The sequence below is a fragment of the Typopeltis vanoorti genome, chromosome 10 (assembly GCF_054136105.1).
Source record: "Typopeltis vanoorti isolate ZY-2024b chromosome 10, IOZ_Tvanoo_1.0, whole genome shotgun sequence".
In the NCBI taxonomy this organism is placed as follows: domain Eukaryota; kingdom Metazoa; phylum Arthropoda; class Arachnida; order Uropygi; family Thelyphonidae; genus Typopeltis; species Typopeltis vanoorti.
This window is the reverse complement of record NC_143558.1, coordinates 119248054-119266418: the sequence shown is the minus strand read 5'-3', so window position 1 is coordinate 119266418 and position 18365 is coordinate 119248054. Positions and strand designations below refer to the sequence as shown.

The 18365-nt window shown below is 34.1% G+C and overlaps 1 protein-coding gene across 1 annotated transcript in view; it reads right to left on the bottom strand.

Annotated features, from left to right (window-relative positions):
• LOC150102737 (heterogeneous nuclear ribonucleoprotein L-like) overlaps positions 1 to 18365 on the bottom strand; it is a 61552-nt gene that overhangs the window by 5896 nt on the left and 37291 nt on the right. The window contains exons 7-11 of the mRNA XM_090399641.1: positions 16652 to 16717; positions 14350 to 14485; positions 7001 to 7196; positions 2224 to 2345; positions 548 to 752 (exon numbers count right to left, since the gene is read on the bottom strand). Coding sequence (XP_090255767.1) covers positions 548 to 752; positions 2224 to 2345; positions 7001 to 7196; positions 14350 to 14485; positions 16652 to 16717 — 725 coding nt within the window. The remainder of the gene's footprint in view (positions 1 to 547; positions 753 to 2223; positions 2346 to 7000; positions 7197 to 14349; positions 14486 to 16651; positions 16718 to 18365) is intronic.

Here is an 18365-nt window from a genome sequence, read left to right as displayed (position 1 = left end):
AAGTAGTGCTGTGACATTTGGAGTGGTGCAGCAACTGCAGATAACTTGATAAGAGCTGTTCAGAACCCACATTTATCCTTCTCCATTTCTGCTAAACCCACACAAAACTGGCAAAGATACACTATTAATCCATGAAACCAGCTATCCCACCTTTTCTTATTTAATATTCCAGAAGACTACAATCTCTAGCTATTCAAAAAAAAAATATTCTCTCTTTCACCTGCCAACTCCTGCCCATGTGCATGGCATGAATTTTCTCTCAGCTCTGTATCCTTGTGCGAGCAAAATCATGAACACACTGTGAAGGGAGAAATCTTACATAATACATATGTTATTTCCTAGGAACTTGCAAAACTTTCCTGTAAATTTTCATTTAAAAAAAAAAATCCAGCTATTTTACTTCTAGTGAAGTAATATAGTTGGATTTTTAAACAGAGAGAGGAAAATTACAATATTCATGATAACCACTGTTTATGCCTATTTATAGATTTATATATAAAAAAGAAAATATTTGAAGGATGTTATTAGTCAACTTAGCTTTTCATACCTTCTTCATTTCCTCTTCTGTTATATTAGGAGGGCTGTTAAAAAAATGAAGTATTCTGGATGGGGGTTGAATGCGATTTTTCCCAGCAGAATCAGGATTTGTGAACCGATTATTTCGATTTCCCATGTAATCTTTAAAGGATGGAGTTCCATCAGGTAATTCAAAAGGTTGTTGAACATCATTGAGAAATGCTTGCTTTGAATACCTAAAAAAAAATAAAATAAATCAAAATAAAATTACTATAAGTTGGAAAACAAAAACTATACACCTAACTCTGAATTGGTTCTATAAAAGTAGTCAACAGAAAATTAGGGAACTTGACAACTACATATGCATAGAAAATGCGAAGTTCCTCAATAACCATTAAGGAACAAAAATGTAACTATTTTATATACAGATACACAACAAATATGTAAGCATAATAAATCACACTATAAACTCACTTTTTCAATTCAATTACATTGTAAACTGAGGGTTAGGTGTATTTAATTCTGGCCTACAGATGAACGTTTTTCTCTAGGATGATATTAAAAAAAAATAATTTGATAAGCCAGAAGTAGTATGTTTAAAAAATTCATAGTGAATGCTGTGGTGTAGCATTATCATGCAAGGTTGTCTAATGATTTCAAGTGATATTTTTTTTATTCATAAGAATTTCATACAAAAACAATGCAGTTATTTCAATTTTTATTACTTGTGGTTTCTGATGTCTCACCTTCTAAGGTACTTCTGTTTTACTAGCCCATCTTTTGACATTAAATAATATTAACATGGTATTTCAGCCCCACCTTGAATTGGCTACAAACTAAATGGAAGCAATTGAATGTGTCATGTTAAAAACAATAAGACAACATAAAAGACATTACTTTTTAACATACCCCTGCAGAAACTGGAGCATTGAAAACAATCACATCCTGAAATACTGTCCTTTAATTATACAAAAGCTTTCAATCATGTAAACTAGGTATTCCAAAATGCATCAGTTTACACTTTTGTGTTTGAAGTAAAAGATAGATATTAATTCAAACATTGCCCCTTAAAGAAACCCACAATATGCCTTCATGGAATGTTTTCTTGGAGGTTCAGCATTCCTGCCTTATCAATATTTTATATATGAATGGACTAGTTATCCACATTCTTCACTACTTAGCTGTGAACAAAGTGGGACCACACCCTCATTTTATGCAGCACATGTACCATATCTACAAAGTATTTCATGAGTCAATGACAACTGTAGATGTCTTTCACAACTAATGACAGTTTTTTTTTTTTAAATTAAACATTAGCATAAAAAAGATCAAATAAAATGGCTAGGTTCTGGTTTGATAGAGAGTGCAATGCATCACCTTTCAACCAAATTGGGGGGAGGGGGGGGGCTTAAAGTCCCTGCAAGAAATGACAGCTGCAAATTTGGCAGACTGCATACTTACTAATAAGGAGCTATATAGGCAAAAATACCTTTGAAAATGGCAATACAAAATTAAAAAAAAAAAACCAATCCTTCATATTTCTAATTTTATGAAAATATTGTATAAAAACATAGTAAAAATAGTATTATTAGTTTTTATTATAATAATTAGTCTCTATCAACACTTATTATAAGTAGCGCATTTCAAAATCTTCATTATTAGAGTTTCAACATTTCAAATATTCATTTGCAGTAAATTCTTTCTTACCCGAGTTGCATCTTTGATCCAAAAAAAACAGCATTTTTAAGATGAGACACTGCTCGTTCAACAGATAAAGGATCGCCCATTTGAATCATAACACAATCTTCTTTGCTCTTAAGAAACTTTATCTAAAAAAGTGCAAAAAAATCAATGTCCATAAATAAACAGTTTAACTAGTAAGAACTGTATTTGAGAACAAAATACAATGGTTAGCCATAAGTATCAAAATGGTCGGGGTATTTCATTAAAATAACTACTTATTTCTGTATAATTCAGATGGAGGTCATTCTTACAGTAATCATATATGCTTTGCAAACTGCCTTCTTTTGGTATACCTGCCATCCTCTATAGCAAGTTTCCTCTCCTGGATGCTCACCATATCATGTCAATAGAGGCATCTCAGGGCTCCATTCTCTTGGCTACCCTCTCTCTCTCTCTCGTATTACATAAAATGACCTACTTTCAATCACTACAAATCCTATCCATAGCTTTGCCAATGATAGCACTTTATCATCCTAAACCTTTGACAAACCGTGTAGATCCAAAATATCCCTTACATCAAGATCATCTGAAAACCAGTACCTTAATCACCGAACTCCATACCATCTTAAGTAGGGGGCAGAGATAGTCTTCAATGATACCAAAATGCAGCCCTACCCATTCCCAAGAGGAATAGGAACCACTAATGCTATCCTGGAATGAAAATACTAATAGGAAGATTACTTGAAAGAAATAGGAACATTTACATATGCTTCATAGACTTTCAGGAGGCCTTTGACTAGGTAAAACATAAAATGTTCAATATACTAGATAAATTAGACACATATGATCATGTACTTAAGATTATAAAAATGATTTACACCAAACAGAAAATGCAGCTGTTTAACTGTGAGGCTTCTGTAGTGAAAATAAAAAGGAGTCAGACAAGGTTGCATCCTTTCACCAAATCTATTCAATAGCTATAGTGAGACAGTGATGAAAAACTGAAAAACAAAAAATGGGAATTAGTATCGATGGTATAAAATACAACAATCTGCTGATGATACCATTCTAAGAGCAGAAAACAGAAACAAATTAATCAAATTACTGCAGCTTACTAACTCAAGAAGGTAAAGAGTTTAGATTAGATATAAATGCAAAAATGGCCAAATTTATGAAAATCTCAAAAAGATCTGAGTCATTTTTATTCATAAACAATATGAAAATTGAACATAACATAATACAGATCCTATAGACACCTACTTTACAGCAGATGGAAAGCAAGATAAAGAAATAAAAATAAGAACAGCCATAGTAGCTAAAGATGCCTTCTGGAAAAGATCTGCCCAGAAGTTCTGGGCAGATCTTTATTTGGGTATCGAGACAAGAGAATGATGAAAACATTAGTATAGGCAGTTTTCACATATGGAAGCGAGACCTGGATATTTAAGGAGAGTAATTCAACAAAATAATGGCCTTTTAAATGTGGTGCTATAGGAGAGCTCTGAAAATCTCATGGACAGAACATGTGACAAATACAGATGTCCTACAGATTATTACAGGAAATGATCCAGAGAAAGATGAGATTGGCAGGACATGTACTGAGAGGTTCAGCAGGACAGAGAATACTAACAGTTTTAAAAAGAAAAAATATGGGAAAAAGATCAAGAGGCAAAAAAAGAAGGACACGGCTTGAAAATATAAGATCATGGACATGCAGAAACAAAAAGGAAAGCCACCAGAGAGAACTGGAAGGACATGGTGCAGAACCCTCTCACCGAGGAAGCTATATGAAGAAGAAGAAGAAGAAGAAAACGTTATACCCATTTCACCTTCATGACTTAGAATTGATCACGTGTACATTTCTATGTCAAATAAAGAACTGATTCTTTATAAATTTGCACCAATCAGCCACGAGTATCAAATGAGTGTTTTGACAAGAACTGAATTGGTGTAATAAATGACAGTAGTATTTGGGAGTCTACCAAATACAGTTAATTTGATGGTGAGTGATCAAAATGGAGTTTTAAAATGCTGCTTGACAAATAATATTATTGATAATCATGTTTGCTATTCAGAAGATGCTTGATTGATGAAAAAATGCTCTATCTTGCAGCTCCATTCTTTGTACTGGTTCCTGAAAGACATTCCAAGTACATAATGGCAAAAAAAGAGATAATGAAATAAAAAACAAAATAAAGGAGACATAATAAAACAATGAATGACTACACAGTCTACTTCTTTTTGAAAACAGAAATGAGGAGGCAGAGGAATCCATCAGATAAGTCAAATTGTAAATGATTATTGATTTGGTCTGCTGCAGCTGCCATCTTTCCCTCTTCAGCATGTTGAGTACTAAAAAATTCCTTTTCTTATAGTGAAAAAACTTATAATGAATTTATAGATATAAATTATTATCATTCCACAGAATTAAGGAGGCAGTGTATTTAACTGGAATTTTTCAAATAAAATGAGAAACTGTTGGCATAAAAATCTGAAGATATGAAACATTTTACTTATTTTAGATACAAGTGAAGCAACACAACTGGTGTAAATAATAGATTAACTGATGTTCAACTCATTAATTTGCAAATTTTTGTCTTATTCCTAATAAATAAGTTCAGGTAATTCAGGACTTTCACAAAGCCTGGGATTTTAGAATTTTATCTTGCTTTGGAGACTTGTGGATAGAAAACATGCTGAAAGTATAAATACCAAATGGAGACAATTTTTTGCTTGTTGCAAAGTTTTTACTTTACCCACCTGAAGTACCATCATACCCTGGTCATATGACATGTTAGATTCCAGACTTGCTATAAATCAAATTTAGCCATATATAAAATTACAGGGAAACCTTGCTTAACGCAATTAATTAATCCACCAATTAATGTGTGCTAAGCGAATACAATAAACAATAGGAATAATTATAATTCATCCATTACTTAGCATAAAGTTGGGGAAAAAAATTACATTATAAGCTATATTAGAGGATAAAATAATCAAAGTTAATAAAAATCAATTGCTTAAATTTTCATTTAATGTCTAAACATAATTTTTTAAATGATTTTTCATTAAATGAAAATTTAATGTCTAAACATTTGATTGAGCTATTTTTTTTACAAAAAAATTAAAGATAGTTTGAATCGTGCTAGACTTTTTCATCTTGTCATGCAATTTGAGATAGCTGGCAATTGCTTTATCAAAATTTCGGTGGATTTTGAAGCTTCGTTCCATATCAGTTATCGAACTTTGTTCCATAACTGATATGGAACTTGAGGTAGTTTTCAATGTGATTGAAAACTACCTCAAGTTCTTTTGCAGTTAGCTTCTTAATCATAACATTCTTTTTTTGTTTGTACTCCTTATCTTCTAGTTGAAGGAGATCATTCTCGCTTAACTGTTCTAAATGAGAATCGAGCAAGTTTCTCACATTTTCATTATCCAGTTCATTAAATCCAAGTTCTTTTCTAATTGTGCTGATTTCTTCAATAATGTTAGATTTTGGATTTTGTGCAAAATAAACTAACACAGGCTTGAGGTTAAAGTCACCTTCTGCATTGCCTCCTAATAAAAGCATAAGACAATCTTTTAGATACTCAGCCTGGTTGAGATGCTTCAGTTTTAGCTAGGAAGGGTTATGTTGACATACGCTTGCAAAAGAGACCACTTTCATCGACGTTATTTTCCGATCATCATAATCACCCTCCTGAGTTATCCTTTGCAATTCTTCAAGAAACTTGGCCACAGAATCTTTATAAGCACTAGCAGATTCCCCAGTTATTCTTACGTTATGCAGTCCAGCTTGATTTTTAAACTGGTCAAAGCATCCTAAACTCACAGTAAAGCTCACACATTCCTCTTAAAATTTGGTCTCTTTCAATGAGGTAAAATATTAAGAGCTTTTGTCTGAATATTCCCTGAGCTAAAAGGTATTCTTTTTTGGTTATAATTCTCAATCCAGAGTGACAGAAGACACTCCATCTCGATCATTAAATGGCTTCTATTACGGGTGATTGGCATGCTTAAAGAAGCAGTAGCACCTTTTCCGTGTTCTTTGTATTCTTTGCTCTTATTTAATATAGTCCAAACTGTAGACCTGCTGTATTCCATGTCTTGCACAATCATTGTATTACTAGTGCCACTTTCATGTCTCTTAATGAGACATGAAAGTGATGCTAGCAGCAGATTGGCAACAAAAAACTCCACGTAACGTAAAATTTCGCATAACGTAAAAAAATCACGTTAAATGATTAATCACTCGCTTAAAGTGGGAAATAGTATAATTTCACCAAATTAAGCTAATTATCGTGCATATCGAATTCACGTTATGCAGGTTTTCCTATACTGCCTTTTTCATTTTTATTGCTTTTAGATGCACAACTTATTTCTTAGGAAGTCACGTGCATAAATGCTGTAAATAAAGCATTATTTACAATTACATAAACAAAAAGTTTCAAATAATTTTCGCAAATGAAAATTTATTCTTAATAGCTTGGCAGAACATGCTCCAACCAGTTTGTTCAATCTATCAGTTTTTCCACTGAGCCAATAAAATTGTCACATTTACATCTGTGTAGCACTTCACTTCATTTAGAGCTCTACTTTTGCTTTTAACGACTATAACCGCAGTAGTTTGAAGTCTAGCCTGCACCCGAATTGTCTACCATTATTAACAACAACAAAATAAAAAAAAGTATAATTCACAGCAAAACAGGTAGTGTCATGTTTGCAAAAATTCAATAAAATAAACTGAAATCTCTTAAAAATATCCAAATGAATTTAAACATAAATTACCAATACATACCCTGACAACATTTCCATAAAGACAAAATAAATTGAATAATTTATCAGCATTCACTTTGTCCTTGGTTACTCCATAAACCATAAGTACTGAACACTGCTGAGGTCCACCACCAGGTGGGCCACCAGGCATTAACCCATAACCCGGTCCTTGAGGTGGTGGTCCATCAGATCTACCATCATAGATATCACGACCATACCTGTGAAAATATTTATAAATTTTTTTTTAATGAAAACAACTACCGTAGAGCAATTTTATGTTCAATACCATTAAAGGATGTCAACAACTGACTCCAAACAGAATTTACATAATCCCAGTAAATAAGTATAAAATGGTTTATTCTTGTAGAAAGGTTTATACTTTGGCAACATGACTATTAAATTATTTAAGGAATTTACAACGTATACCGGAATATTACCGTATTTTCCGGCATATAAGACGTACCACCTTTTTTGTACACATTTTTTAGGAAAAAATTATCACTGAATATTATAATGAATTTAGAGTATTTCAAACATAAAGTAATAAGTAGGAAATGATTGCGAGACATACAAAAATATTTTGCGAAAATTTAGAGAAAAGAGCAAAGTTAATAATAATGGCAAATATCTGTTGGATATCTGCTCAGGGCATGGAATGGTTATTACTAACACCATGTTCCAACATAAAAATGTGCACAAATTCACATGGAGAGAAGAGGCTAGGAATAAGAAAAGTCTCATTGACTATGTTATTGTTGATAGTGATGTTTTCTCCTGGTGCAGGACACCAGAGTGTACAGAGGATTTGAAATTGGAAGTGATCACTATTTAGTCTTGAGCAGGATAAGATAAAATTGAATTTCATATTGAAAAGAATACTATAGACTAAAATACACAAAGATTATTGAAAAAAAATGAGAGTTTGAGAACAGGAATCAAACCTTGGAGATTCAGTGGCAAGCCTTGAAGAAAGCCCTGATTGATTCAGCTAGAGAGGCATGTGTTGAAGTTGTCTGCAAGGATAGAAAAATTAGAACTCCATGGTGGACACAGGAAGTGAAGGAAAAGAAGAAAGCACATCAAAAGTTCCTGGCAAATAAGTCAGCTTGTGCTCTTAGAGAATACAGAGACAAATGCAAGAATGCTAAACACTATGTAAAACTAGATAAACAAAAGTGATGGGAGGACTTTGGCAAGAATATAGAAAATAAATATCAAGTAGGTGGCAAAATATTCTGGAGGTTGTTGAAGCTTAGGAATGGAGGAAAGAGTGCTGTAAAAGAAGTTAGAGATGATAAAGGTGGCATGAAAATGGGAGAAAAAGATATTCTTGAAGTATGGAGTAATTACTTTGAAAAACTCCTAAATGAAACAAACAGTGATGACAGCACAGTGGTAAAAAAACACTGACCAGGCATGCAGTCAGGAATACATATCCATACTTGAAGTAGAAAAAGCCATCAAAGGCTTGAAATGTGGAAAGGCAGCAGGAGTAGATGATATTCGACCAGAAATGCTGAAGTATAGTGGTATAAAAGTCTTCCAGTGGCTGCATTGCATAGTTCAGAAGGCCTGGACAGAGGGACGAATTCCCGATGATTGGAGTAGAGCTCTCATAGTACCCATATATAAAAAGGGAAATAAAACTGAATGTGAGAATTACAGAGGTATTTCCCTACTGAGAGTTCATGGTAAGATATATGCAAGTATACTTGAGAAACGATTGAGAAGAATTGTGGAAGAAAAGCTGGATTCAGGTCAAATAGAGTCAGTCAGGATCAGATCTTCACTTTACGACAAATAGTGGAGAAATCATAGGAATATAACAAAGATCTGTGTTTAAGGTTTGTCGATTTGGAAAAGGCATATGACAAGGTGCCAAGAGAGAAGCTATTCAATACGCTACAGTTATATGGTGTCAATGGGGCATTATATCAAGCAATACTGCGTCTTTATTTGAGTTGTAAGTCAGCAGTTAGAATTGAAAGAAGTACAGGAAGATGGTTTAATGTTAAATCTGGTGTGAGACAATGATGTACATTATCTCCTCTATTATTCATTATCTATATGGATCACATTATGAAGGAAAGTGGTATTAAACATGATATCAAAATTGGAGATGTTAATGTCAGCTCTTTGCTTTATGAGGATGATGTTATACTTCTAAATAAATCCACTACAAGTCTGCAAGATTCTGACTAAATTGAATAGCTGTTGTAATAGATATGGTATGAAGGTCAGCAATAAAAAGACAAAGATAATGAAAATAGGCAGAATCATTGAAAATGTCAGCTGTGTTGTGAATGGAGAACCTGTGGAACAAGTAAAACATTTCAGCTACTTAGGCACAATTTTTACTGAAGATGGTAAATTAAATATAGAAATAAACAACAGAATCAGTAAAGCTGGTATGGTGGGGAGTCAATTGAATAAATTCATATGGAATGAGAGAAATTAGTCGGAACACTAAATTAGCTGTATACAAGACAGTGTTCAAACCAGTTTTAATTAAAACCAGTCAGAATTAAAACACTTGACCAAAGACTAGAGACCGCAGATATGAGAGTCCTGAGAAAGGTTAGAGGCGTGAACAGATGGCATCAATGGCAATATCATATTAAAAACAAGGATATTAGGAAAGAACTTGACATTGTCAGCATTCAGGAATGCATTAGCAGAGCTAATCTCAGGTGGTATGGTCACCTAAACAGAATGGACAAGGAAAGATTAGCAAAACAAGTGTTCTCTGCCAGGTTGGCAGCAAAACGACCCAGAGGGAGACCAAGATATAGGTGGATTGATACGGTACAAAGTGCCTTAGATTATAGAAATATAAGATCTGATAATGTTGGAGTCTTGACAAGAAACAGACTGATTTGGAGGAAAATTGTATATAGGAAGTTAGAATTGATGTAATTTTTTTCATGTAGTACTATCATATCCTGTATACACCCGTTGAGGGTACATGGCAGGAATTTGATGATGATGAAGACACAAACATTAACTCTTATAAGCAAATTACTTTTCCTTATTAAGCATTGTGCTTCAGATAGTAGTTCCATTCAATCTTCCAAAACTCAGGTAGCATTTATCATATTGTATGGAAGCAAGCATATATCCAATGAATTGCAAAAAAAAAAAGAGATAAATGTGTACTGTCAAATTATCATCACTTCAATCTTTCCAAAATAATGAAGAAAGTTATCAGTCAACTTCTTCACTACCAAGAAGCACACCAGTTAATCAGCAACAAACAGTACTGATTCTACCAATCCAAATCCACAGGCCACGAAAAGGTTCAAATAAATGTGTGCTGTGACATTTCAAAACCTTTTGATTGTGTTTGGTATCAAGACCTGTTTTGCAAAATGCTTTTTTTTTTCTGTCGACCATCCTCTATCTGGATAGGCAGCTTTCTCTCTGGGCATTCACTGCATATCATGGCAGATGGAACACTTTTCATATACTCTGCCATGAATGCATCAGGACTCCATTGTATCACCTACTCTCTTCTACATAAATTACCTATTCGTAATATTACCACTGATCTCATCCACAGACCAATGATAACACACTCTCCATTCATCCCACTCCTTTGACAAACCATGTAGTTCTTGGACACCCCCCTAACATCAGGATCTTCTGCAACTAGTATCCTTAAACACTGATATACATACTATATGGGGACAAGAATAACCTGGTCACCTGCAATGCTGCTAAAATGCAGTCCTGCCTTTTCTCTCAGAAGAGGGATCTCACCTCAGTTTCCCTTATCCTCAGTAATACATACATCAGATCTCTATCTCTGGAAGAGATTTACTTCCAGCCTCTAAAAAAAACAGGGCATTTTCTACTCAAGAATGTTTTACATGCAGCCAGCTACTTACCCTGTATAAATCTTAAAGATGCCATCCATAGAATGCCTTTTATAAATTTCAGGTTGTTCACCTAAAATTCTTTTAGGGAGGCTTTAGATGAACCTCCCCCTAAAAAAAGTCCAAAGGAGAGCAATTTGGCTCATAGATGACCCCGCCTCACAGATGCAATGTTTCATTTATGTCTTTTCATCTAGGTATTTCGATGTTCGCTGCTTCAGTGAAATGGCACATTATTCCTCTACTTACTGTTGGGCCCAATAAAATAAGAGCAGCAGTTGCTCTGCTTAACATCCCTTTCAGTTACAACTGCAAAAAACACTAAACACTTCTTTCTTATTTATTCGATTTATCTCTGTCCTCTAGAACAGTGCTTCTTAAACTTTTTCCACTCGCGACCCTTTTTCACCTGAGAAATATTTACTCGACTCTGATTATATAGGTATACAAATCAAACATTTGTATACCTATTGTATCACAAACAATAGCGTCGAATCTGAATTAATTTTTGGTCGTTGCACGTTCAGAAACCTTTTACTGTTGCCAAATTTTTCACAACCCCCATATTCGTTTACAAGACCGCATTTTGGGGCACAACCAAGCCCATCTCAATGTTTCCCAACAACTTCAAACCAGTTCTTTAAGACAAATACCAATAGATTTCTTCTTTCTCAATCCTTATTTGCACACCTGACACTGACAGTGCTATTCTTTTGGCTCTCTTGTGTGATATAAATTAAATAAAACTTTGGTTATAGTTCGCCCACCGATTAGAGGTCCCTCGACACTTCTGCGCATGTCAGAAAAAGGAGAATCCATTAAGATAATAGGGTAATTAATCTGTCTTCTGGGATGTGTTTGTTTATTATTACATGTTGGAAAATTTAGCTTTTCTTTTATGAACATTGTAGTTTTTAAAGTGTAACTATTTTGCTTGTATAACAGTTGGAAAAATGTACGTAGAGTATTAACAAAATTAAAAAAGGTATAGCATAAAACAAAAATAATTATACAGAAAAACAGAAATTTTTTCAAATGAACTTGGATATTCTAAACTTACAGTTGAGAGAACTGAGACACTTATAAGACACAAAATAGCCTTTAATGTCCAAAACCGATTAATTATTTATGACTTGTTGTGGCTCTTTTAATCTTCATAGTCATCTGAATCGGTGTCCGAATCGCCATCACTTTCACTTAAACTGATCACCAAAGGTGCGCATAATTCTTCGATAATTCCGTCTCTGTCGCAATACATATTTTCCAATGAAGTGACATGAAAGCAATATTCAATATTTTCCCCAGTTTTGAACTGTAATATTTCAATCACCTGTTCTGAAAGCACAGGTGACTGAAATATAGGCACAATTTTTACTGAAGATGGTAAACTAAATATAGAAATAGACAACAGAATCAGCAAAGCTGGTATGGTGGGAAGTCAATTAAATAAATTCATATGGAATAAGAAAGAAATTAGTCGGAACACTAAATTAGCTGTATACAAGACTGTGTTCAAACCAATTTTAACTTATGGATCTGAGAGCTGGGTCAGAAGTAAAACACTTGACCAAAGACTAGAGACCGCAGATATGAGAGTCCTGAGAAAGATTAGAGGCTTGAACAGATGGCATCAATGGCAATATCATATTAAAAATGAGGATATTAGGAAAGAACTTGACATTGTCAGCATCCAGGAATGCGTTAGCAGAGCTAATCTCAGATGGTATGGTCACTTAAATAGAATGGGAGAGGAAAGATTAGCAAAACAAGTGTTCTCTCAGTACAAAGTGCCTTAGACGATAGGAATATAAGATCTGATAATGTTGGAGTCTTGACAAGTAACAGACTGATTTGGAGGAAAATTGTAGATAGGAAGTTAGTAATGATGTAATTTTTTCATGTAGTACTGTCATATCCTGTACACCCCTTGAGGGTACATGGCAGGAATTTGATGATGATGATGATGATGTTCTGAAAGCTTAAAAAGTTTCGACATGTCAATATCTCCAGTTACGTTGCGATGGCAAATGAAACTTTTCACTTCTGCCCAAACATACTCGATAGCATTAATATTGCAATGATATGGTGGTAGCCTCAAAGCTAGAAATCCATGCTCTGAGCATCGTGTCGAATTTAAATAGTTTAGTTGTGGGAGAGTTTCTTTTGACCAAATTAAGCAATTCAATTTTTCGCATATCTGGGAAATGTTATTTGCAGAGAGCCAATCCATAAGAACTTGCTTTTTATTAGACCAAATTGGAACTTTGTTTAATCGAATGATATGAAGCATTATCAATTATAACAACAGCATTTTTAGGAAGGTTTGGAATCAGTTTTTCTTCTGTCCACTTTTCGAAGATCGTAGAATTCATTTGCCTATGGTAATTGGCTTTGTATAGTAAGTTTGAATTCGGTAAAAAACCCATTTCTCCACCTGCACACAAAATTATTATGCACCACGAGGCATTTCCGGTTTGTAGCACTCCGCATTCTTCTTTAGACTGCCAACATTTTCCATAAGTTAAATTACTAATCGGTCTTTTCTCCTCCCTGAAACATCTTATTGCTCTCAAATACTGCATTCTAGATAAAACAATGTCACTTCGCTCCATGATAAGTTTCCTTGAACATTTATTCTGAGACTTTTTAAAACAAAATCCGATTTCATCAAGTATTTTCTTAAAGTTTCTCTTTTCCAAGGAAAATTAATTTTTTCTTTAAGCACAGGCATCAATTTCGGAAACAGTTGGCACTCTTTTCTCGACCACGTAAAATTTATGACGTCTACATCAAAATCATTCAAAGCTACGGTTTCGATGGTTTTCTTTACTCTGCCGCTTTTTTTTTTTTAGGAGATTTAAATTTTGGCTTACCTTCACCTTTTGATTCCCTATGAATTCTTTTAACAGTCAACCCCGATACGCCCGCAATTGCATGTTTTATGACTTGAGAAAGGGGAACAAGGAGACGATTCTTTTTCGCAGAATGTCAGCACATTATCTAATATTCTTTTGCAAGAGCTACTGAAACGTTTAACAACATAACTTGTTGACTGTACTGGATCCATCGTACAAATTAATAATAAAAAAATAATGCAAAAAAGCGACAACAAAAATCAAGCTAGTACTAGTACAGCGACAGGCAAGAAAGCATGTGATTTCGCATGTTGGCGACCAATTCGTACATCCTTCACTTCTTTCTCCCCTTCAGCATGAATCGACTATTCTTGGCAAAATGCCAAGGAGATCTACAAACGGTGGGCAAACTATACCATGAAATTAAGCCACTCAATTGAGTGGCTTAAATTCATATTTTATTACTGTGTATTAGACAGAATGAAGTAAAGAGTATTTGTATCAGTATGATGAGATGATATTTACATTCTAATGCCAAGATGTCCATAGGATTTAATTCACTGTGTTGTACTCATTTTGTTATATATTATTTACATAATATAACAATGAATTATATTCAAATGAATAGAATTGCAACTAACCTTCCAAATCCATCTGAAGGAGGGCCACCATAACGATCTTGGGGTCCTGGATAAGGAGGTCCATATGGATCTGCTCCATAGCCATCATAGCCATCAGAATCAGGACCATAGCCCATTGGGGGTCCACGCCCATCACCTAGAAAATGACATCAATGCAAATGACATAATAAACAGAACTCCATATTTTATATTTATAATTTTAATATTGTAAAGATAAACATTAAACTAACTAAGCTGTAGAAGTTTTCTCTGAGACATTAGAAGGAAAGGGATCTGAAATTGGCATTTTCATATTTTTTCAGATTTTGGTCAAACGTGGATCTCCTTCAGTCATGAAGGAGATCCACAGTTTTCATGGCAAAATGAAAACTGAAGATAAAGTTTTTTAAATGTATGACATAACTTAAAAAAAAGTTATCAATAGCCTGAAATATGGAAATGCTGTGAAGATGATAGTCAACCAGAAATGTTCAATATGCAGGTATAAGTTTTGCAGACTGCATTACATTGCATAATTCAGATGGCTAAATTCCAGGCAGAGCTCTCATAGTTTGTACCTATAAAAAAGGGAATAAGGCAGAATGTGAGAATTAAAGATTAATTTAGCTACTAAGTTTCCAGGTAAGAACTGATCAAGCATACTTGAGAAGTTGTCAAGAGAATTTGCAGAAGAGAAACTTGAACAAGAGGAAAGCAAACAGAACAGAAGAATGGAAGGAAATGCTGCTGAGCTACCAGTCATAAGACTCATGCAATAGAAGATGCCATTTAGTGAAAGTGGCAAATTAAATATGTAAATATTTAATTTGCCCTTTATGTGTGTTCAAATGGTGGGGACCATTTGAACACATTTATATGGGAGAGAAATTATCCCAAAAAACAAACTAACAGTATACAAGAATGTTCAAACCAGTTTTAAGTTATGGATAGACCACAGATAGAGTTCTGAGAAAGGTTAAGGAAATAGATAGCATCTATTGCAGAATTGCATTAAAAATGAAAAAAAAAAAAAAAGGAATGAGCATGACATTGTTTGCATTCAACAATGTGCAATCAGGGATAATCTAAGGTGATCTGGTCACTTATAAAATAGGAGAATAGTTAACAAAACGTGTTGGAAGAAAAGATGGTTGGGGGAAAAAAAAGAGTAAGTAAGACCATCTACGTGGAATGTTTCATTCAGAAATGAACAAGGATTACAAAAAATATTAGATATGACAATACTGGAATAGTAACAAGTAACAGAGGAAAATTGTTGATAGCACAATAGAAATAATGTAAACTTAATCATGTAGTACTGTCATATTATCCTGTAACCCCTCCCCCCAAGGGGAAAAAGATTCAAATAATTAGAGGGATCAAACACTTTGAAAATCTGTACTCTGGTTCCCATCTGCCATACGGCCACGGGAGGGTAGCTATATGCTACCATTCTAGGGAGAGATGATTATGAGCAAGGTGGTTTCCCGTTGCCTTCCTTGCCGTAAGTATTTATGACTGTAACCTGTGTGTTCACGGGGCCGGTTTGCCTGCTTGCGGGATGAAAAACCCCAGATAAACTGGCGGAAAAAACCCTGCTGCCCACGCCCAAGACCGGCTAACTTGGCTATGGCTGAGGAAGATCCTTAAGCTCCTCACGTCGTAGATGGGAATCGAACCTAGGACACTCCTTCCCCAGGCATATGGCTGCGAAGCGCAAAGCCACTAGGCTAACCGCGCGGGCAGAAACTTAACGAAATTACAAAACAATCAACATGATTTTATATTTGTAAGATCTCACAGAGATGCAAGTGTTTGCAGTAATAATTAATAATAAAAAAATCAATAGAATATAACATTGTTTCAAAGATCTACATAAAACATTTGATAACAGAAAATTACAAGCCACTTTAAATAACAATAAACTAAAAAAAGTTTATGAAAATTACAGATGGAAATTGCATAACAAGGCAAAAGAAACTGAAATGAAGAATGTTAGTGATTCATTAAATCACTACTGTTCAATATTTAATGGATGAAATAATAACAGAACTAAAAATTAAATGAAATAAAAATGGATTAAATCTAATTGCTGTGTAATGCAGTAGTTAGCAGACAAGATAATTTACCAAGAAAGAATCCCCTCCTCCTTTACTGTATTTCTACAACTAGGACAGCTAGGAGTACTTAAATGCCTACATGTTTCACAGCCATTTTTGTAAAACCGCCATGGTAAATCTCCAAATAAGTTATAAAGGATATTCTTTTCAATGAAAAGAATAAAAGCATTAATTCTAGTCAACATGCAACCAGGTTAACTCACGATATGATCCTGATCCTCCGTATCCTCTAGGTTCTCCAAGTAGTGCAGGTCGATCATTTCCTTTTCCTGAAATAAGTAAATATGTTACATTTATTTGTTCATTTCAATTTCTAAAGGGAAAAAAAAATCAAGTGGTCATTTAAAAAAAAAAAAAAAAAAAAAAAAAAAAAAAAAAAAAAAAAAAAAACACTAAAACCAAAACATGAATATGGGATTTTTCATTAGTTTGTTATAGCAACTAAGATTCTTATCCATAGTTGTAACTGCAAGCTAACAAGTTGGAATATACAATTTTCATGATCAGGCTAATTTATAGAAGTAGCTGACTTCACAAGTTGTCCTAGTATCTAAGGAATGTATGAGATACTCAAAGGTAAAAACAGGTCTATGTAATAACTTTTTCCCACCACTGTGTGGCATTACACATCTTTAAGGGAGTGTGCTGTGCATCACAGGCAACAGGAAAATTTAGCATGAAGTCAACTGCTCTATATACAAGTATGCTAATTATAATTCATATGCCATTGCATAATTTAATTAATATAACCTATTAATTATATACTCAGAATTGCAAACTGGGGAAGTGGGAATTCATTCTGTCATGTCATGCTATTAAAATCTTTATTTTAGCTTGATGAATAAAAGATTTCACACAATCTAAAAGAAAAATAGGACATGTTTATATAATGAAACCATAATATTTTTGATCTCTGAACACTACTATAAAAGGAAGTGAATTAGAATAAATAGGATGGCTTCAAAACCATTAAAGCTGAATTCTACTATACTTTATCAGTAATAATCTTGCATGAATTTAAATTTATAACACACAAATATGGGAAACACCATCACATGCTTTTTCCTATCCTCTGACCATGTCATGTCTTTGTACTTATGGCACAAAGCATGACTTTCTGCTTTCAGCAGATAAAAAGAATTCATGATAATGCTAAAAGGAAAAATGCACCTAGTTAAGTGGTCTCAGAAAAGCAGCAAGCTCAATGTGGGCCAAGTATCACCAACACCACATGTAGTCTTCAAAGCAGCATCCCAATTCAGGTAACTCTTGATATACCTAGCCAGCAGCTTGATGTTAATCAAGTTGCTAGCAAAACAGAAGGAACATGTGTTTGTGCATTACATAAGCAAACAGTATTCTAGTTTTTTTTTTTTTTTTTACATAATATACATACTAAGTTTGATAAAACATGCCACAAGTGCACTACGTGCAAAAATGAATCATTCAGATGATGCACATTCACCAAATACATCAAAAGTAACAGCATAGTATCCTGTAATCCCAAAAGGAGACCCCATATCAGAACTAATAGTAAACGCATTCAAGCCTAGAGAAAGTTAACCACTATCCTCATTTAGAAAATCCTTGAACAAGGTACTGAAATTTTAGAGGTGCAACATTAAGTTCATGTGAATTAATTTTACCAGTATGGTGGCTTTCCAATGAATAGATTTTCAGCCTGTTTCAAAATGCTACTCCATGAAGCAGACCATACTACCTTGATTGTTGCCTATCTGATTAACATGTACATGTCTGGTTAGAAATAAGTAAATCTTGGCAAACGAGATTGAGGTTATTTCCAATGCTATAATGTTACCCAAATCACAACTTCACTGCACTTTATCTCCCGGAATCAATAAGTGAAGTTATCAAAAGTAAAGGAATAGAGGAAGTTAGTCATCATTACAAGCAATG